At 30.5% G+C, this 24,289-nt stretch overlaps 1 protein-coding gene across 4 annotated transcripts in view; it reads right to left on the reverse strand.

Moving 5' to 3' along the window:
• Nucleotides 1-24,289, reverse strand: part of Nrx-IV (neurexin-4) — a 74,221-nt gene that overhangs the window by 3,634 nt on the left and 46,298 nt on the right. For all 4 annotated transcript variants that reach the window (XM_076510380.1, XM_076510382.1, XM_076510379.1 and 1 more), the window contains 11 exons: nt 18,447-18,553; nt 17,487-17,612; nt 14,392-14,595; nt 13,188-13,493; nt 11,583-11,753; nt 10,531-10,749; nt 6,827-7,063; nt 5,019-5,192; nt 4,439-4,572; nt 3,842-3,938; nt 3,166-3,429 (listed from right to left, as the gene is read on the reverse strand). In XM_076510380.1, the coding sequence (XP_076366495.1) occupies nt 3,166-3,429; nt 3,842-3,938; nt 4,439-4,572; nt 5,019-5,192; nt 6,827-7,063; nt 10,531-10,749; nt 11,583-11,753; nt 13,188-13,493; nt 14,392-14,595; nt 17,487-17,612; nt 18,447-18,553 (2,039 nt within the window). The remainder of the gene's footprint in view (nt 1-3,165; nt 3,430-3,841; nt 3,939-4,438; nt 4,573-5,018; nt 5,193-6,826; nt 7,064-10,530; nt 10,750-11,582; nt 11,754-13,187; nt 13,494-14,391; nt 14,596-17,486; nt 17,613-18,446; nt 18,554-24,289) is intronic.

Consider the following 24,289-nt stretch of genomic DNA (forward strand, 5'->3'; position numbering starts at 1 on the left):
AAAAAAAATTGAAATAATAGTTGCCATACAATGTTAGTTGTATTATGCCATTTTGAAAAGTGGTAACAGTGTTTTACATATTCATAAAGTATTAAAACTTTGGTAGTCGAGAAAGAAAGATAAAAAATGTGAACAACAGCCAAACAAAGTAGTGATTTCACTCTATATTTAATCAGTTGTAGAGAGTAAACGTTTAATTTTTTCACAGGTATCATAATTCCTATTTTATGAATCACATTTCCCACAGAATAGTTTTTGTGAAACTGCACTAAACAGTTAATATGGGAGTGATGGAGTCAACACTTTTAAGGACTTTTCCAGGATGTCTTAATTGCAAAATTTCATGACTTTCCAGGATTTTCGTGACCCACATAAAACCTACATGTAGATCTCTATTTTCTAAATCCCAAATAATGTACATTTTCCAATATGTCAGACTATTATGCATATTTAAGACAATTATCTCTTTGTCTGAGAAATGGTAAGGATTGTAAATAACTAGTAAAAGTTCTATCTCTTCTTTTGGTACTAAATATATTCACTCAAAAGAATAAAATTTTAAAAATTATTTTTACTTTATATTATTTAACTCTTATGTCTGAATGAGTCAATTTTATTTTTCTGTTGTATAATTTTTATTGCATTGAGGAAAAATAAAACACTACTGAGTGAAATAGTTTGAAATTTAACAAGAACATTTCCCAGCTTCTGTAAATGTCTTATTTTTACATGATATTTTTATTGATTTACAGATTTGAAAACTCAAAAAGATTTGACTGTGATATGCATTTCTTAAGATACAATTAAAAATAACTTTGTTGTAGAACTTAATAACTGATTGTTGTTTTTATACCTTCCTACATATTTGTAAACCTGTGTTTATGATCAACAGAATACAATCATTCAAGCAGTTACTTAGACTGGTAAGGCCTAAAATAAACAAGGCAATAAGGCCACGACAGCCTTTTTGGCAAAATGAAACTTGATGAGGTTTGGCACAAAATGACATAACTAAGACTGCATACTCTTCTTCCAGGAAAACAATTTCTTTTCCTATTATAATTTAAATTCAATTTCTTTTCCTATTATAATTTAAATGAACTGTAAAATAACAAATTAAGCTGTAGATAAAAAAAAACAATTAGGACTGTAATTGTAGGACGTTTTTTTTTTCAGGTTTAGAAACGTCCACTAAATGAAATGTTATGCATTAAAAGAGAAAAATAAATAGCAACTGAGGCAGATCACAGATGTAAAAGTAGCACTTCGTGTATAACTGTTATGGACATTATTATAGTACAAAGTCAACTTGAACTGTTATCACTGGTACACAAACACAACATGCTAGAAAATATAAAAAAACATTAATACTGAAAGAACTAAGATGATCCTTCAACAAATATAGTCTGACATCATGGCAAAAGGATATCAGGCCAATAAATACAAATAAAAACTTATGGTATTCAAAGGTCACCATTAATTCTAGAGTATAAACACCTATTTCTTGAGAAGTCTGCATATTAAATACCCATTAAAGAAATTAGGGTTCTAATCACACTTAAATATCAAAGCATTTTCCAAGTTAGACTGTAGAAAACATATTACCAGAGCCTCACAGTTAGAGTGAGTGTGAATCTAGTACAGATTACTTGTTGGTCAGTGTTATAGCTAGCAAGTACTAATGGTCTAGAACAGGGTTTCTCAAAATGGTAAAAAATAGCCCCTAGCTTAAGGGTGGCCTATGTGACTAACTGCCCTACTCTCAGTAGCAACAATAATTCAAATGACATTCATTTCTTTTCTCACTATTACCCAGTGTATAAATTCACAAAGTAATGAAAAAAATATATTTTACAAATAAATATTAATTTAATTTGCTTTATTTCATGCTTCTTAAACAATATAACAGTATTACAATTATTGAAATAAATAAATGCATACAGTTGTTAAAGCCCATCCACTTCATTAAAGAAAATTAAAACCTAAGTCTTTCTTATATTTTATGTTTCTTAATGAATGTATTACAATGAATAATATATTGAAGTTTCTTGACTACAGAGTTTCATTTAATTTACAGAGATTCCAACTATTTCAAATGACTGAGCATAATGATGTAGACAGAGCCCTTTCACAGTTTTAGTCCTTTTAGATTTGCCAGAAACAAGACAATCTGGTGAACGAAGCCTCTTTTTTTCCATCTTGTGAACAATCGCATTGGTATTTCTATGCTGTTTAGAAAACAAGAAATACCCATCTACACGAGCATTGATTGGCTGACAAGCACTGATGATGTAACTATGGATTCCCCCATGTACCCAGTATGGAGAAGCACCGCACTCGAACTATTGGTAGATGTTGGAGATACAAATATTTTTTATTATTTCAAGCACAAACATGATTATTGCAAGTAGCAATTTGGACTATGTCTTTTATTTATTATCAAAATTTATTTGTATCTTACTAGAAATTCTCTTTTCACCCCTTTCAAGCTCTGGGGGAACAAGGTATCACTTTATTGTACAGGCCTATATAATATATAATAATTTGGGAGTTACAACAAGTCGTAATATTTGTCTGTATGAGCACATAGTCGTAATGTATACACCAAAATCGTAATGATTATGCTCAAATCATAATGGTTGGCATCTCTGAATTTATATTCTAAGAACTTGGAACTCAATGACAACTCTAAGTTTGTCAAGGGGTCAACAACTCAAAGTTTGGGAAACCCTGGTCTCTTTGAAGAGAAAACAATGTTTTTAAATTAGCAGACATTTGAATTTCACTGGCAAGATAGAAGTCTGGATTTACAAAATCACAATATATGTCAAAAAAAAAAAAAAAAGATGAAAGAATTTTAAAAAAACTCATTTTTCTGAACAGCTCATGAATTTCAATGTGAAATTGAAATAACAAAACCAAAAGCACATGCTATTATATAACATTATTTGTTTCTTAGAAAAGACAATATTGATAAACATTGTGACCTTTATTCCACAATTTAAATACCATATTTGTAAAAACATGGGAAATTATCCAAGATATTGAAGGTAAACAAAGTTATTTACAACATGTACATATCAAGAATTAACCACAAGTTATGAAAATATTAAGGAGCTCCCTTCTTCCAAGTATATACTGTGTTAAATAACCAACTTTACAAACCTCCAAGAATAGCAGAATCGTCTACTGCTGGCTCTGAGACTTCAATAAGAACACCTGGTGGTAGTGTAGGAGGTGGACGGGTTTCACTGAGTTCAGGTGGATGTGTTACAGGCTCAATTCCACATGTATCCTCTCGAACAGTTTCAGGATATGCTCTAACATTAGAACGCCGACTTTCCTGAAATAAACGTCTCAGGGGGAAATGGTCATCAAACTGGACGCGGGAAATGCATCCAATGAACCCGTCCCCACTCTCCATGGTCTCTGTTGATAATTTTTTTTTAAATTTATAATTTAAGTTATACAAAATATGTAACAAAACGTTACACTCTCATACCAGTATAAAGGACTAGATGCTGCCTCCATTTTATTTTTAACAACTCTTTTTAAACCCAATTTCACATACAAAATATTCATTACAGATTTTTCTTCAACTAAAATATCTTGAACATGTAGAGCAGGAAAAATATAAATATTTTGAACAAATACATTTACAAGATGTCTTTAGTATGAAAAACTTCATCTTGTGCTACTTATTCTTAAACAAATACTTTTATTGATAAAGCAGAAATTAAAAAATTTTCAATAATCAAAAATACCATGTTACTAACACAATACAGAAGAGATGCTTGATATATCAGAAACTCCCAAAAGACTTATATAAAGATGAACTTACCATTTCTGCCAACATAAATACTTTTTAGCCTGTTAAACTGGGCATCTGCTTTTCCTTCTATTTTGAAAGTGTACACAAGAGGTTCGTGGTTGTCAACCTTTCAATAAAATTAAATAAAATTTGTTTATAAGCAAATGCATACACAGTCTAATAGGTGCTCTTAAAAAAACACCTTGCTAGGGTTTATATCAAATTCTTTATTTAATCTTTAAAAGTATGTACTGATTCGGCAGGTACCAACAATTCTGATAAATAACTATAACAAAATCTCCAACTTCATCACTTTGATTTAAAATGACAAGTGTTTGAATATGTCAGTAAAACAAAAAAATTAAAAGGTAACAGTGAACAAATAAAGGCATCAGTGTGAGAAAGATCATTTTTTCTTCAATTTCAGCTCATAATTTTTGTTGTCAGTTTAAAGAGAACTTTAATGCTATTGACACAGGTCATTAGTCAAAAGCCATGTCATGACATTTGTTTACTTGCATTCAAACCTTTATTCAACTACTATTTTATCAGAATTAATTGATAATTCTAACTACATATACTAAACAAAAAGTTCATGGCTGATTTTATGTTCAAAAGTGTACTTACATAAATAGTCATCTTGGTACCTTTATCAGAACGAACCACTTTAATATCGTGATTCTGTCCTAAAGCAAAGTTTTCATTCTTTATAATGATTTCTTGTCGCTCAAAGCCAAAGTCAAACACCAAACGCAAGTGGCCTGCAGACATAAAGTTCCTTTTTATCATTTTTCAAACCATTTAGCATATTTTAAGATAAATTATAATTTCAAAACTGAATAATCCCACAGTTATTACATTAAAAACATACTCATTGTGAATAGTGAACATTTAATGTTACATCCAAAAAATAAAACTCTGACCAATATTCCTGATATTTGGATATCTTGCATATTCAAAACCCACTAAACTAAAGATCAAAATCATAATTAGTTGATTGGTTTACCAATGTTGACATCTATAGTTATTTAGAATTTGGTTATATTTTCACAGTTATTATCAAAATCTCTTCCTCAAAGGTTAAAAATACATTTTTGAGCAGATTCTAAAATCCTAAATTCTTAAGTAACTTTAATGGACAGTTCCAGGTTTACCCAACTCTCTATTTCTGGAATTGAAACTTACACTGTAAGCAAAAGAGACTCACCACTTGTTGACATCACAAGACTTAAGTACTCTTCTGTGAAGGAGGAGACACCAACAATCAGGCCATGGTGTTCGGTGGTGGTAAACTGGACACGGATATATTCCTCTAAAGTTGAGATCGTTGTCTCAAAGTCATATCTGATGTAATCCTCAGCTCGCAGGTTCACTCCAATCTCTGTAATATATTACATACAATATCTAAAACATTTTCAAGGTTGGTGAGAAAAACGATACAGAAATACACCAAAATATCTCATTTTCATCAATACCCAAACTGTTAGAATGGTTACCATAATGTGTCAAAAAGCATACTATTAGAATATGATGCATCAATCAAACAAGCAGGATCCTCATAATTAGAAAATAAATTATATATCATAGGAAAGCAGAAGAATATTTCCAGTGATAAAACAAACAACATTAGTAATAATATACAATAGCTTGCTTGTACAGTGTAAGTATTTCCAACAATATGCATCATGCCATAACAAAGTAAATAAGAGAGATGTACTTGTCACTTAAACTCATTTTAATTTTGCTGAACTTTATCTTACAGTGAATATATTTTAACACTGTATTATTAAGCTTCTGTGAAGACAATGTATCTGTGTAAATACATTACAGGAACCTGTTGCAAGAATATATGAAGCATCTTGATTGACTAAGGTTACTGTGATGCAGGAGAACATTATAAAGAGTAACGTGCATAATTACAAAAATAAGGTCTACATTAATGATTCTAATTTATGAGTCTTCAAATTTAAATAACGTGTGTGAACATTAGCTGGAGGACAAAAATGCAATATGTTTATTATAAGTCACTTAAATTCAAACAAAAAATCAAAGATTTACACCACATTTTAATTTGATGCAAGTGATAATATTCAAGTTTTATCTTTATAAAAAAAAATTAAAGTAAGGTGGAATCTTTTTTTTATTATTATTAATAAAATATGCTGGAAATGCTGGGAAAGTTTCAATCATTGAATTATTTTCAGTTACCTTCAGTTCTACAGATAGAGAAATGCTATCACATTAATTATCTGGTGTTTTACTTAAACTGATTATTAAACTTACTATTTTAGTAGTACCATATCACTTACTGTTACAAGTAAGATAATTATTTTAGTTATGTGCCAGGGCATAAAAATTTGAAATTAAAAACTAGTTTTATAAGTTCCCTTTTTCAACATTAAAGAAACATAACAAAATCAAACTGGTCTTAAGCCTAAAGTTTACAGAAATGAGCATGACTGGTAACATTAATAATTTTACAAGTCTTCAAAGTGCAATTCTATCCAAATTTGTTACATATAAAGCCTACAGTATAAATGCTTAACTCCTCAATATTAATTAAATGTTCTTTCATTATTCTTTATTATACTGCTTACCACTCAAAAATATTAGTTGCTTTATTTCCCAAATATTTTAATTTATATTTTCAAATACTTATTTCACAAGAACTCTTATAATAAGAGTATATTTTATATTTGGATAGAAATATTTAACATAGTATTAGGCATTCTGTTTCTGTCAAAATGTACATTGTGAATGTATGTGATGGCTGTAAGTGAACCCAAATGAAAACAATAATGTACCATTTAAACTTGATTTAATAGTATAGCTCTGTATCCTATTTACTACAACATGCATTCATTACAGATGTATAATATGTTAAATAATAAGTCTGCACAACAGTATAATTTGTTAGAAAGTAACCAATATTGTCAGTGGTGCCTAATTAACTTACTGATACAAAGAAGTTCCTTACATAATGTAAGAAAGAGTAAGAATGAAAACATAACTTACCATCTGCACATATAGGACCTTTAAATGCTGTCCATTGGCAATCACAGAGATAATTAGCATAGCCTTCAAGGCATGTACCATTGTTTAGACAAGGGTTGCTCTCACATTTTCCCACACAACCATCTGTTAATCCATATAAACCTTGCCCAACAATGTTTCTCAAGTCTATCATCTCTCCATTTAGTACTAACGCTCTTAGACAACCAACATACCCCTGTCTGTAGTCTACTGTAGCACCTACAAAATACAGTATCAACTTTGGATCCAAAACATACTTAACTACAACACTAAAAATTTTTACAACTTTAATTCTAAGCCATATGTGTAAGCAACATAAAAAAATTAATATGAAGGGGAAAATATGCTGTTAGACCCAGCTGTCAAAATTACATTCATAAGCCAAAATAAACATACATGTATGGTACAAAAGACACTACAGTCTACCAAGTATACAACTAATTTTCCAAAAGAATAGTCAACTTCATACACCAAAAAAATTCACTGATTTTGAAACTAAGGAATCTTTAAATAATAGACCAAAACAAAAAGTTTCTATCCTATTAGACGAAAATCAACTGTTACTAAATAACTTTATGATGCTGATTCTAAAAATCATGTTGATGATTACTCACTATGTATAATCTTCTAGTTATAATATATTTATTCAATATATTCTTATATATCATAAAATAACAATTTCTTTAATAACTATTTCTTCATTTAAAATTAAGAATGCATAACCTGCATACTTTGATAAGCTTGTCATGTTCACAGCTTGAGCAACAGGAATCAATGGCTAGTATTCCCACTGTGCAAAACTAGTTTTCAGGCTAGCTTTTGATGAGTCAATAAAACATTTCTATTCTTGAGTATTACATCCACTAACCAATCCTTCCATTAGTACAGCAACATTTGTACAGAAACATAAAGTATCTTGCATGCTGCAGTGAAAAACAAGACTTTGAAGGTGACTTCAATAAATTTAAACTATTATTTCTGGAGCTAATTAACTTGCATGAAAGCCAAACAGTTTCCCTATGTTGCTCCGATAGAGACAAGTCATTAATCAGATATTTTAATTCTTCTTATGTGATCAGATGAGGCAGTTTACGTTGAGGTGCCACATGAATAGAATTAGTATATGAAGAGAATTAAGATGATTCATTGTCTTATTTGCAAGATAACTCTCCTCTGTATTCCAATTAACTGGTGGATATGGAATTGGAAGACCATTTCCATGAAGTACTGGTTCCATTGCAGACACAACATCTGGAGAATTAATGTATTGTTTAATTTTGCCTAAATATCCTGAAATATTATTCATGCAAAAACAAGGGTCAGTTATATAATTTATGTGATTCTGCCATATCATGGGAACTGCAAATCACATACTTGTAATGTTGCTCAGCCACTATGTCGAGCCAGATGTGTAAACTGTACAACACACACGTGGAACACAACATTTTTCTTGGACACCAACTTTGCTCCCAAAACAGTAGAAGTAACCTTTACTTTGTGTGTGACGTTTTTCCTTTATGAAACTAACATATTTTCCACAAATGTAGCCAAAACTGTTTGGGTGATTTGTGCACTTTCAGACTTTACTTGAATTGGAGATAATATCTTTGAAATGATCTTCTAAATAATATAACAATTTATGTTTACACAATTAGAGTTAAAAAGAATTAAAACAACAACACAAGTTTTGCAGAATGTAATTATACTGAGGATAAACATCAGACTTTGGTTTGACTGCATGTGGAGGAACACATTCAATTCCACCCATTTTATGATCAAGGACCTTAATTGTTCAAGAAAACTGAGCACTTCAGGATTTTGCAATTCCTTAGCAAAGCAGGTTAAGCATGGAAACGAAGAAATATTCAGTGTCTGAAAGTATCAAAACTTATATGCCTTTTACCAATTAAACTGTCCAAGTAATTTAAATTTCCCTGCATAAATCTATTGTACTGAGTTCATTATATGGTATTTCATACAGTACTGATAAAACAAACTCCAGAGGTGACAGATAAATTCTGAATATATTTTTAAAATCAGCTTCATCAAATTACCTCGAATCATTTGAATTTTCTACGTTAGCAAATTTTTTGTTGTCCAGTGTAATGTTAATCTTTTCACTTACATTTCTAGTCATAAAAGCATCTTTTGTTGACTTTACGCAACACAAAAATATAAAAATATTCGTGCTTTAAAATTATTTTGTGTAACTTCAAAAACACCGTTTCAAATTATGAGTTTGATTTGAAATTCCATAATATTTTATTATGTTATCTAATAAATATCATGAGGCATACATACACTATACATTTCATCAGTGGCACACATGCAACAATGAATCTAAAGCTTTAATGAAAAAAAACCTTTACTGTTGGCTGTAAGTTTTATAAATGTGGGATTATCTTGGATGAAACGTTCATTCACTCAAGCTGTAAAATATATCGGCTCTATTTCCCGATTCTTTGTGGATACCTACGGAGCTCCCAGCTGGTCATTGGGCTTTAACTTGTATCATTCCAGGTTTTTAGGATGCATTTCAACAACTTCACAGTTATCATATGCATCACAAGGCAAGGGGCTTTTGGTTGAGGGACTACTGTTTTTGGACATTTGATCTCTTTTAATGGGTTCACAGCTGTAAAATTATTTTAGTGGCTTATTATATTCTGGGTGTCCTGAATCTTATCATGCATTGTTTATTGTGTCTCTACAGGATTCTTCCTATGGATTGGTTACTAAACCCATGGGTGCTTTCATGTTTATGTGCCCAGTTGGGTGTTCCCATGCTGGAAACCTTTGCCACTCATCACATTTCTCAGCTTCCATGGGTTTAGTCTCCTATGCAAAATCCTTTGGTTGGAACACATGATGCTCATCCATTAGTAATCGCACGCATGTGTGCAAGTGCACTATCTGCTGAGACCACCAACATAAAAGGTGTCACAGGCATCATAAAACCAATTAATTTGATTAACTGGTAACCTACAAGCATAAATTACATCCATTAGTGTTACATAAAATAATCAATTAACTGAAATTGATTAAATGAACCAACACTAGCAATAATCAAATAATTGAAGTCAGAGTTTCTGATTATCACTGTTAATGATTATTTTAATTATCTAACTAACTGAAATACTGCCATTATAGTTTTTCATTATCATTTTCAACTAATTCAAGGTTATTTATCTTAATTAATTACTATCATGATACCAAAAATAAATAATTAATCAAAACTAATATTTTCCAGTTATTACTATTCATGATTATTCCAGCTACTCAAGTCTTATGTGAGAATAATCAATTAGGTGAATGTAAGTGATTAACAAACCCGATAATTAATCAAATACCAAATTATACAAACTGCCCAGTTCTACAGTGAATCAAACATGAAAGGTATTACCTTACTGCTACAACCTGTGCCACGAAATACATGTTGAGGTAAAAAAGTATAGATTTAAGATATGTATGTTATCAACAACCTAGCAACTGTCAAAAAACTTGTATTTTTATGAAATGTCTTGAATTATAAACACAAGTTATGACCACACTATCTAAGTGCAAAAAATAAAAAAGTATTAGTTTACTTTTGTACTACATTATATAATGTCTTATTCAAGAATTAGGTGTACAAATTCCATAAATCAAAATCTAATTAAGCTTCAACTTGAAATCTTAATGATTACCAATGACAAGCTGGCTGGTCAAATACAAGGCTCTCACTGGTCCAGACCTTTCTTGAACTTCCCCGTTGATGCTTCCATCCACCACAATTCGAGCTTCTTTACGATTAAATTCTACTAATACAGAATGCCATTCATCATTGTTCAACTTGTATGTAGTTTCTACACTGACTCCAAGTGGCCCATTGCCACCATGGTACTGGAATTGTATCTGGTCTCCACCTTTAAATTATAAAAGAAAAGAGAGAGAAAGGGTGAGAAAATATAAAGAAATATATTGTTATTTACTACTTAATTATATGGTATGCTACTGGATACACACAAACACTTCTTTACTTATGCATCAAATAATTTGTATACAAAAGATTGGTTCAAGGAGCAATTTATTTTTATATCTGAATATTTTACTATGACCATTTTCTCTTTACCCATTTCTAATCAATTCACAATGTGTGTGAGGTACTCTTCGATACACATATAAAATAAAAGCATCCACTGTATAAACAGTATAGATAAAACACATTATAAACATGCCACAAGCCTTAATATAAATTTCCCCAATTTCTTAATTTTCAGAAAACGAAAATAAAAAATTTGAATTTTTCACAGTTATTTTACTAATAACTATCTGAATGATTAAAAAAACCAGAAAAATTAAACTACAGACTGGTATCTTCACTGATTACATTTCATAACTGTACACACATCATGCAGAGTAAAGAAAGCATTTTCAAGGGCTTACACTACTGGCTAATTCACATTTCCGTTTTGAGTTTTTACCAACAATTGGATTATGTCTTTACCTCTCTACTCCCCAATAAAATCTCTCCTCAAGAACAAGATATGAATTATGCATTACAATGATTACAACTTGTCACATATTTGTTTCCTGCATAAAAAAATGTACTTAATTACATCAAAACAAATAATTTTGAGATCTATAAATATTTTTGCATTTTTAAAAACATTACATACAGAATTTATTGGTTAAAGTTACATCTCAACACTGATGAGAAAGGTAATTATAAAATAAGTTTACAACTAACTATACCCACCCACTAGCATGATTTTGATGAAATCCGTGGGTCCACGGCTGTGAATTAAGACACCATTTTCAGCAGTAGTTTTAAACTGGAAGTAAATGTCCCATGCATGGCCCATGTTAAAGGGTGGCAATTCTATCGTAGCATCATCATATCGGAAAGTGACCACATTATCAAATAGTGCTGAAACAGAAAGTTGAAGACATTTCTTAAAGAAAATTCAACTGCATACTAGGATTTGCCATTATAACCACATGAAATAAAATAACTGATTCACAAGAACAACATTTTTTTAAAATAAAAGGCAACTGTTTCTCTGAAAATACTAAATTGAAAACAAAAACATTCATTCAAATTTTTCAGAAATGATAATCTATCTTAAACATTTTCCCAGATGAACTGAACAAGTCCACTAAAAGTAAACAGCTAACAACAACATAAACGAAGATACTATAAAATAAAATTCCAAGAACTAAATCATCATAGAGACAAATCAGATGTATCTATTACAAAGTTTAAAAAGTCTCAAATTTCATTTGCATAATCTCAAAAATCTCATAGTATCAATTTTTTTTTTTAACTTTACACTTAATGTTATTTTCTCTACAAAGTTGGACAATTTGACCAACTTCATAACCAACAAAATGTATGTACGTGTGTGAATATAAAAATAAAAATAAATTTAAAAATTGGAAATAAATCAAAGTTACCCCAAGTTATTTCTTAAATGACTTCAAATTGTAACATGAAACAACATATGTTTATGCTAAAGAGCTATAAACTCATAACAGCATACAGTTGTTGGTAGTTAAATTTTAATATTCTGTTGCTCTTTGAACAATGGTCAAATAATATTCCTGACAAAATTTGTAACTCACTTTACCCTAACAAACTATATAATTCATGGGTTGCTTATAAGTATAACCTTATGAAAATATTTTATTATTATTATTTACCAAATCTAATCTAAAACTTTTCTAACTTTAGTCACTTTTATAATAATAACTACATAATACACAGAGAGCACAAGATTTTTTTTTTTGCTGCTGACTGTCAATGACACTTAAGCTTACTTTTTTTTTTATTTAAAGGAAAGGATGTGACAGTTGGGTGTGACAAGAGGGATCTGATTTTCTTTTTCGGCTCTGTAACCAAACAAGAATCGAAGATCTAAACATCATACATTGTCTGTGTGACTAAAACTTTAAAATTAATAATTTACATTAAATTGAATATATCTTGGTAAATAATTTATTGAAAATGGGATGTCTAGAGAGCCAAGCATCACAATTTTCATACTATACAAAATACTGACTAATTAAAATCAGAACTTAATGGTTATACAACAAACAAACAATAAATTATAGAATGATGAAATCTTGCAAAATAAAATTGAAATGGGGATCTTTATAAAATGTGTTTCACTTAAAAACTAAGCATTATGAATGAACTTTACAAATACTACAAAAAATTAACAATTAGATAATGAAAATTATTTGTATATTTTATCTCAGAGCATTAAATAATGAATGAACTTTACAAATACTACAAAAAATTAACAATTAGATAATGAAACTTATTTGTATATTTTATCTCAGAGCATTAAATACAACTTACAGTCTCCTTCACATCTGAGAGAACCTAAGAAATAACGGCCTTTTTTTTTATCTAAAGTAGTGCCAGTATCCCCAAACTTAAGTTGTCGCACTGGAAGATATTCTTTTTGTGTGATGTCTCCTTCATCAGTTTGCCATCCTTGAGACATGGAATCACAGTTACACCATTGCTTAGGATTTCTGCAAATTCCAAACAGACCACAGGCACACTTCTTTGATCCTGGCAAAGAGCCTCCCCAATAATCCATTTTCTGGTTGTTACGACTTACCCACCAAGAAAATGGTTCAAATGGGCCAACTTCTTCAACTAGATATAATAAAGAGTTCACATGTAAATAAATACGTCTCTAGAATTTGAATACTACATTACATACATTGTAATTAACACTGTTTATGAAAAAAAAAAAGTTGTACTTATGTATAACTGCAACTTCTTTATAAACATGTTATGGTCCACCACTCATTTGCAAATACGAACTGATAAGTTTCAATTAATATTATTATATTTTTGCTTGTCCACTGCAGTATTACAAAATTATGGTATTATGCCAAATCTTTAATAAAGATTCTCAACAATATTTGATAAAATGATTATGAATTTTTTATTTTAAAACTTTCTGCACTGTGTTAAAATGAAAGGTTATAAGAAAGTATAAATAATAATAATGTTACAGTTTGACAAGAAATCTCATTTTTATAGGTTGGTTGCCAAGTGGAGTAAAACATGACAATAATGCTAAGTTTTTACAAAAATAAAAACATTTCATACAAAACTCTTCTCACTGTGGTCAACAATACATGATAATTACAACGTTGTAAATAAGCATTGTTAGTGGCTGTACTTTACAACTGTTAAGGGTTCAGATCTTTATCACAACACTTGTCTCAATCTCAAAATATAAAATTCTTCCATAAGGCTTTAAAAAAAAGACAAAAAAATCCACTTTTTGAAATAATTCATGATTACTAAGCTAAACCAAGCATTTATTTTAAATCTCTGCTACTGTTCTTTTATCATTTCAAAGGTTAAGTTGCCTTTTAAAACCTTCTGAGCAATGTTTTAAAAAATGAACTTCAATATGAACTAGAAAATCACAGTAGTCTGCACACTACCAATTAGATAATGTCATATTTCTTTAAACCTCCATTATCATACATACAGAAAAGTAAGTAATAATAACAATAAGTAAATGTTGACAATTTACCTGGTGTGTTAAAAAGACGAGCATTAAGACAATCATACTTTAAATGTTGACTACAACTGTATGATCTGTTAACCAATTCCACTATCTGCTCCATCCCAGCATTATAGATGATGTCTCTGATGTAACTGCCAGGTTTATCAAATCCTTTCACATCTGTTGGCTGCTCATTTTTGTGGTGAAGAACAGTAATGGTTTCGTCATCAGCTGAAAAATAAATTAGATTTTGTTTTAGTCAAGCCAAAAAATGTTAATCTGATTCTTCAATAATACTAAAACCAGTTCTAACATCTTATAAACTCTAATAACATAATTGCCATAATAATAGGTTACTGGGAGTAGTGTTAAATAACTAAAGTGTTCGGGGCTTGGACCCAGAACTCACAGAAACGTTTGGCAGATCAGTATGACATCATTCATGGTTTTTTATTCTGATTTTTCAAGAGCAAACAAATTCAGGGCACTATCAAATAGAATTAGGGCATGGGCTTTGTGTGCCAGTGCTCGAAAATGCTTCTGTAGCTTACAATTAAGCAAATAATCGAATTGCAATTTAGTACTGCTGTAAGCTCTTGTTATTTCATGTATTAAGTCAGAATGAAATTTAACCAAAAAATAAAAATAGTTCAACAATTATAAATATGATTTAGAAGAAAAAATCATTTCCAATTTTAGACTTACCTCCAAATTTTCAGAAAAAATGGTTAATGTTCTTATGAAACAAAACAAGATTGACTTAATCACTTTAACATACTAGTCACAAATAATTCAAAATGTCCAATAAAACAGAATAAAATTATCATTCAAGGTGAGAGTTACAGATACTTCTGCCAAAAATAAGATGTTGAAGTGGGTTCAGAGGAAGTCAAATGAGATAGTCTCAGGATGGATGAGTTGTTATAGAATGATAAAAGTTAAAACCTCTTAATCCTGCTAAGATGGGTCTTCCTATGGTCATGGGTTAAAAAATATGTTATCACGTTGGTAGACTTGCATTTAAAATTTTATTGAATTACTATTTTATGAAAATATTTCAATAAGTTTGGTTTTAAACTGTAGATTATAATTCACATTTTAGTATTATCCATTAGTTAAACTTCTTAATTCAAAATAAACAGTAAAAAAAACCCTTAATTATCAATATTCGTGTGTCACATAGCATGTTTAATGCAGCATTGGTTCAAACTTGAATTTTGTGATGTTCAAAATACCATGGCTACAGTTTCTTATGAATTAGATATTAAAATTACCAATACTGGAAAGCTAGAAGATAAGAACCTCCTATCTTTTCTATTTTCTGAAATATTAATATATTTATTAAATTAAACAAGGTGTCCACTGCAAGCCTCTTTCCTCTTTGAAAATGCTTACTTTCGTACACCTACTTTGCCTAGTAATGTGTGTATAACTAATCAAAAGCTCACCCTGGTGGTTTTCTCAGTTTCTGTGAAGTACCTGTATGGGAAACTCTTTTCATGTTAAACTCCAACTGTTAAGGTAAGACATTAGCAAACTCAAAAATCAAATACAGCTTAATTATTAAATTTGATAAATAAAAGTGGAATACTGTAGTACTGACATAATAATTTACGATTTTTTGTTATTTCAAAATGCATATATAAATGCCTAAAAAAATTTTGTTTTACATTCTCCAAATGCAAGATTTGATAAGGTTTAGCAACTTATGGCAAGCAGGAAATTAGTACAAAGTTTGTAACTGGAAGAGATAATTGTTCTCTCTACTTCTTTAAACACTCTTTTAAGAAAAATAAGTGAAAAGTGCTGCATTTTACAAAATACTAGTGCATTAAAAAAACCAAGACATGTTACTTTGTAAACGCCAGTTTTATATTCTTGGATAGGGTTACATAAGTGCATGTGCATAGCGTCAACACAACATTTATAATGGCACAGCTGAAAGATAAATGAAATAAATGTATAATTTTTCAGAATTTAAGCTATTTAGACTAAACACTCCTGTTTTTGTGATTTAATTTGTAGTTATTCTAGAATGAAAAACATAATTTATAACTACTTCTAATTTCTCATGGTGGTTACAAGGCTAGTCAAATGAACCAAACCAGTAGAAATATAATAGTGGTAATAACAGAAAATCAGTTGGTTTTTTTTTCTAAAAAAACATTCTCCAGTTATGAAGATTTCACATGTGAAATATGAAAATTTTCTGGTGCACAAAAGTATTTTTCACACATTTAATCTTAAAATCAAAATTACATCACATTTTGAATACTCAAATTTGCACAAGGAAAACATTTAAAAAAATCTTAAAACCTTAAAAAAAAAGCTGACACTTTTCATATAAAAGCCTTTTAATCTTGACTGACAATCTGCAAACTTTCATGAGAGTATGCTCACTGTATTAAAAGTTATTGCATGAAAACTATAATAAGCACAAAATGGTTAAGAGGTCAGTTGCTGGGACAAAGCTCATAGTAAAAAAGTTAATTTCCTTCCTCTTGAAAAGAAAAGGTTCAACAGTGGAGAATTTATGAATATAAAAATATTAAGGGAACTAATAAGAAGGATAAATCACTTCTTATTGTTCTAAATTCTGCATGCAGTAGGATGAGTGGATATAAACTTGAAAAGGTCAAACATATCTGCAATTCATTCTGGTAGGGACTGTAATTTCAAGTGTTCAGAAATAAGTTGAGAATTATTTGGAAAATCAAAACTGAATTTAGTGATTAGTCTTCTCTCAACAAAGACTGATTCATAGTATAACCAAGAAGCCAAAAGACCCCCCCCCTCAATGTTCTATAATTTACCACAATGATAAACTATTTGTTTAGTGAACTTACATTTAACTGCACATGAATATATAATTTAAACATTTCTTTCTTACCACAACAAAAGACTGAAATGTTATTTTCAAAAAAGACAAATGTCTCAGCCTAGACTCTGGAAAGTTTCTATGATGAACTGATAACCCAAGTTTTCTGAATGTGTTGTGAACATAAAAATAAGAACACCCCTGAAGAATAAAAGAACTCGGGTACAACAAAAAAAAAAAAAAACTTATTGCCAAAACATAAAGGGTTTTTATTATTAATAGAGTATCATAAATCTTAACCTACATGGAAATTCACAGGTTACAGGGAAAGGATCTAAAGGTCCACTGCCATCCACATCAATTTTAATGTCAACTTGTTTGGAACTAGGGTTGTCTATTTTGTAAGCTTCACAAGACAGTGGGTGACGTGCTGGAAACAGACAATTTAAATTACTGGTGATACTATAAACTTATTAATTCATTTCTCTTATTCTCTCCATCTACATAAAGCCTCTTCAAAGAACAAATAATTACACACATTTTACAAAATTCAAACTTTATCCCACTGACAATGATAAAAGAACTTTAAAGTTGTGAAAGATATAGTGTTTAAAACTTACATACAGCAACAGAGAAATGTATGAGAGAAAAACAGAGTCTAAGACACAAACACATTTTGAGAAGTGTTATGTTACAATCATTTACAAAAAATATCAAAAATCTACTTCAAACAAAAATCTTAGGAATTATGGACAGTTAACCCTAATTATGTTATTGAAATTAAGATTACTACTAGAGAACATTACTGCATTTGGCTCCTAAAATATAAAACTCTTAACTACATCAACAAATGATTAGTACCAATAAGATTAATGTTGTGTAACAATAAGACATTACTACATTAACAGGACCCACAAAAATCCTATCAAAATAATACTTAACAAAAATATTACTATAATAAAAAGTTAAGGTCTTTCTTACTCAAAAGAGGAAACAATAATTTGTCCAGTTTTTAACAGGATATAAGAAATCACAATTGTACTTTTACATCCTCATTGAGAAAGGATAAAATGAGGATATCTTTCCTGTAAAAACAAACAAACGTTTTGAAGGCATTTCTATTTCATTAATTTCTTTCACAAAGGTAAAACATTAGATGCCTAACTTTATCTTCACCTGCCCCTTCCTCATTATGTATTTTGTTTTCTTATTAAATAACTATATTGTATCACTGAACTCTGCATAGTACAGAACAGGAACTCACGAACATGACAAACAGCACCAGTGTATCCAGTCTTACTACATTCACAAGTAAATTCATCCCAGTCTTGATTACAGACTCCTCCATGCTCACATGGATTAGGGTTACACCTACAATTGTAAGTTAATTAATTATACATTCTTATAGATAAAAAAAATAAAACAATTGTCTCTAAAGAAAGAAATAAAGTGAAATAAACAGATAAATCAAAATAAGAAAACAGCAGTATTTCACATAATTTTGTGCAGGTGGAAAAGAAACTGTTTAAGTCGTTGTAACATGTTAAGACAGCTGTTTGATATCTTGACTGAAAAAGTAAGTTACATACGTAACCACAGTTTCACAACAACAACAACATACTGGTACAATAATAATCTATTTTAATGAGTGACATTGCTTCAATATGCCACCACCACTAACTATTCAATGCTGAGACATAATGCCTTATAATTTTACAAAATATCCTTCTTATACAAATATGTTGCAGACTTCCAAGAAATCTCCATGAAAGAAAAGAAGAAGAAAGAAGCCACAAGTTTATGACTTCAAGGCCTAAAATCCTGTTCGATAAAGGTTCTGTGTTGATGTGGAAAGATTCCTTTATTTGTTTTCTAAAATTTGTCCGAGTTGACAATTCTAGCTTTGTCTCAGTTTATTCGGTGTCCAGTTGACATGGTACGTTCTACAATAGCCAAATTATTTATTTTCATTAGTCTTGTGCTGACTTGTGCATGTTTATTTTGGTCCTCAATTGCCTTCTCATATCTCCAATGATGGTTTTGCTAAGGGAACACAGAATTTCATTGATTATTTTTTGTGTTTCTCATTAGTGAATTTCTGTTTAGTTTTGACCAGGATTGATCTAAATGTTTGCAAGATTTTCGATACACATTTATATTGAACTTCTTGAGTATATGTTTAAATTCTTCACTTAAGTTTTGTGTACAAAACCACCATTCTGTTTAGAACATTTTATGATGTTTTGGCATCCTTTCAGCTCTGTTTTTCAGACAGCAGGCAACAATGTTTTATAGCAGTTTGATGATAGGTCTCGAAGTATAGGTACACTATTGGTGTGGGTAGGTTTTCTGTACACAGTTATAATAATTACAACTAGATGAAAATAAAGCTTTTCCTCATAAACAGACCACAGTATGGTTGGATCGATAAAGGAAAACCTTCAATGAAAAGCACTTTGCACCTACAATTAAACACAGAAGTGGTTCAATCATGATATGGGTGTATTTTAGAAGTGCATGGACTGAAGACATTCATGTGATTGAAGAGTAACTGTGTGCAGCTATGTACCAAAACATGTCACAAAGAATAATGATGTTATCTACTTGTAAGCTGATTGGCTAAATCTTCCAACACAAAATTTACTTAAAGCATTCAGTTAAGTTAAATGTAGAATTTCTAAAAAGTGCAAAATAAAGGTTCTGGAAGAGACTTCACAAACACAAGATCTTAATCCATAAGAACTACCTTTAACTGATCTGAGAAAAGCTGTAGCCAAATATTGTGTATCTAATCTGCATATAAGTTGAAGGAAATGAACAAGACAGAATTGATTTAAGATATAATGTACTGGTTAAGAGTTACCATGAATGCCTAAAACCTGAATTATAAGAAAAATAATGGCACACAAAATAATAAATCATATATGAAAATATTTTTATTTCAAACAAACATATACTTTAAATGAAGTTTATCTTTTAACAACAATTATTCGATAAATTTCTAGAAAATGCATATTTTTCATTTTCGTTTTATTAAAGTAATAACAGTTTACCAAGTACTTATCCTTAATTTGTTACCTTCACTCGTGGTATAACAAATACAAGATACCAACATTTTTGTCTCCAACACATATAGCATGATGTAAAACATCTATTCATTTCATGCATTTACAATCTATCACTGTCATAATTTTATTAACGTATATCACTTAATTTTCCAACTAATGCATCTCCAAATTTTTACATATTATAACATGATCCTTGGCTGCATGAAATCTATCTGAAATAACATGTTAAAAGGGCTTCCATGATGTTTATTTTATATTAGTTTATTTTAAATGCTAAAGCCTTTTGAAACTTAATGTTCTTTCATATGTTGTCTTGAATAAATCCCAAAATATTCAAACTTAGCATCACAGACACATTCCCTAGCACACTAAAAATGCACAAGTTGTAAGAGATAGAAAAATACAACATTGCATAACCTTTTGCAGGATACATTTGATAGTGAATTTAGTGAAGCCTTTCCAGCAGAGACACCATTTATATTTACAGATGATGAGGGATTGCAGCATTTAATTAACTCTCTGTATGCACTCTATTATTCTGACTGATCTAGTAACCATCACATAACCATAAAACTCTACACATTAACTTTAAATGTAGAAAGTATATCTTCATGAAAACTTAACAAGCTTTTAGTAAACAAGTAGTTTTACACAAAAAATCAGATTTTTAATGAAGTATTTTTAAGAAAGGTTTTTTTATAAAAGGAGTTTATAAATCCTTTACTGAATCACTCAAAGTATAATGAAATTTTCATGTTAAGTATAAAAACATTTTTTCCTCTTATAGCTTGCAAATATATTTGTATAGCCTATAACATATCTTCACTGAATATTAAGTTTTTCTGGTACAATTTGTCACTTATTATTTCTTCTATCGTAACACTAACAGTTAATGTGATTGACCTTGCAACTACCAAGTAACAAAAATAAATAAATAAATCCAACATACCTTTTTTTTATATCTTTCTAGAATGAATGCACATTGTACTAGAAAATTACACATATTTTTACAGCTAAAGATAATAGACTTTTCATTCCTTTTGCATTCACATCTCAGCTATACTAAAATAGTCATGTCAATCTTTAAGACCCTCTCCGATTATGGTGATAGCTCTTTTACTGTAGTGTTTTGTAAACAACAAAACACATCTTGCACCACTGAGTGGGTGATAAGTTTCTTAATTTTATTTACATTTTCTTACCTAATCTAGCAAGCTTCAAATTTTTACATTTTAGTTGAAAGATACATTAAAAAAAACTAGAAATTCAGTACCTACATCTAATATAATCTCTGTTTTCAAGTTCCTTTTGTACTCACATCTCAGTGATACTAAAATAGTCATGTCAATCTTTAAGCCTAATATTTAGTAGCAACAGTGGAGTATATGAAATTCTTACATTCAAATATGAAATTTATAATATGATGTATTGCCATGGATATAAAACAGATTGTCCTAAAATTAGTACATTTTAAATGGCTTTTTAACAAAGCTAGAAACAAATTCTAATATCTGAGCAAGCTGAGCAAAGTTAGCAAACAAATAAAAGAGCATTTAACTGTTCAAAGTCTGTTATCACAATGGCTCTTGCCCTCTTAAATTCAGTAATTTTAATGTTCTCTATTTTTTGACAATAATAATCCATCAGCAAACACAAGCTAGTTATAAATATTTTATAAAACAAAATGTAATAAGAAGGGTGTGTTCCGAGAGATTCAGTTTATTAATTTACCTCTGTAAAGTAGGGGTGAGTGGGTTTGGCATTTTATGGCACAAAGCAACTAAGCTATCTACACCAAACATCCAGTAAAAAGTTGAAGTAAAGTAAAAGTATTAAAATGAATACTAAGAAATCAAAGTAAAACAAAACAAAGTTGTTTTCAATTAAAAATTAAAAGCATAAAATCCAATTTCTATATCTAGTGTACAACAGTGAGAGAGTAACTCTAGTTTTAAAGGACATTCTGTAGCACAAGTTGAATGGTCATAACTCACCAGGATGACCAACAGATAAGTACAAACACCAGCATCAGTCACCTGAAATTGACCTTTCTGGTCCTGATTGAGTTATGCAACATTATGGCCATGTTCAGAATGTAAAGTAATAGAAGTTGTAAAGGACTTTTTGTAGCATAATTGTAAATATTATAACTCACCAGGATGACTAACGGGTAAGTTCAAACATCAGCTTCACTCACCTGAAGTTGGTCTTTCCAGTTCTAATTTTGAGTTATGTGACTTTAAAGCCATTTTCTAATTTCATATTGAACTAACTGTACTATAAAAAGGAATCACAAAAAAAGGTCTAACTTATGAATTAAAAACTTAAATAGTGTTAAATGGTCAATGGCCTTTAAAAAACTAAAAACATCTGTAAGGTATACAGTGTCACCATTGCCAATGACACTGTAAAACATATCTAAAATGGTGCTGTTGTTGAGTTGGTTGGTTGGTTTGACATTTCATGGCATAAAGCACCTTGGCTATCTGTGCCAAACATCCGGTAAAAAGTTAAAATTAAATTTAGTAAAATTCATAAAAGGAAATTAAGGTAAAACTAAACAATGTTTAAAAAAACAAACATAAATATCATTAAAACCAATGTTTACATCTAGTCTACAGCAGTAAGAGAAAAACTACATTGATACAAGTTCTAAAGGACTTTCTTTAGCATAACTGTAATTATCATAACTCGCCAGGAAGACAAACAGGTAAGTTCAAAAACCACCGTCAGTGACCTGAAGTTGGCCTTTCCAGTCCTGGTTCAGAGTTATTTGATATTATGGCCATTTTCAAAAAGTAATAAAAATTTTAAAAGACTTGCAGCAAAATTTTAATTATAAGTCACTAGGATGACTAACAGGTAGTTCAAACAGAACCGTTAGTCACCTGAAGTTCGCCTTTCCAGTCCTAGTTTCGAGTTATTTGACATTACGGCCATTTTCTAATTTCAAATCTAACAAGATGGACTTTGATTCTTAAAAGCAAATCACATTAAATAAAGGTCTAATGTATAAATTAAAAAAAACTTAAATAGCATTGAAAAGATTAATGACCTTTAAAAAACTAAAAACATTTCTAAGGTGGGCAGTGTCACCATCACCAATAACACTGTAACATCATGGATACACCTTAGGATAGTACACGTTTAAAATGGTGCTGTCGTGGAAAGTCATTATGACTGGAAGACGGTAAAATATGGCTTATTGTGACCTGGGTGCTTCAGTTAAAGATAAAAGAAAATGATGAGTCAAAAAACTGTGACCATTGCATACTCTATTTAGAACAACTTCTTTCCAATCCTAACAAAAACAAGACAGCCAAAGTCCAATATGGGGTTTTATTTGGAAAAGCTTGTTTTCACATTGCTCACTCCAAGACGACTGCCAGCTGGCACGGAGCCAAGCCTTGAATACAGGACGATAGTCCATGTATGGAACAGGCACAGCAGTGATAGTGCCAGAGCAGATAGATTTAGCGAGCTCATTCCTATGAATACAAACCAGGTCCAGTATCCAGAAAAACTGGATAGAAGCAGATGTTAAAGAGAAATAGGCCAGTCGGTTTTGAATATTAGCAAGAACAGGGTGTGAACTAACGTGAAGCGATTCCAGGGCCAGTAGAGAGCTAAGCAAGTCAGTATAAATAGTGTAGTTTGAGTACTGCTTAGCTTCTATGTGATCCAGAGCAAGAGAAATGGCATACAGTTCAGCAGTAAACATAGATTCTGAAGAGGGGATTCTGCACACAACCACCGAATAAAAAACACCACAGCAGAGCCCACACATTCACCTGATTTTGAACCATCTGTATAAATAGGAATAAAAGGATGGTTTGAAAGATGTTCAGCAAATAACAGACAGTATTTCCAATCAGGAGTGTCTGCTTTTCTCAGATGACTTAAAGATAGGTCTGTAAGAAGCCATGGTGGGATGGGCTGACCAGTGGATACAGCAGTGTTATCCAAGGACAGACCCAATTCATCCAACTGTACCTGGATACGAAGGCCAAAAGAAGCAATGACAAACCATCTATTTTGA

This window comes from Tachypleus tridentatus, chromosome 7 (genome assembly GCF_004210375.1).
Source record: "Tachypleus tridentatus isolate NWPU-2018 chromosome 7, ASM421037v1, whole genome shotgun sequence".
NCBI classification, from domain to species: Eukaryota; Metazoa; Arthropoda; class Merostomata; order Xiphosura; family Limulidae; genus Tachypleus; species Tachypleus tridentatus.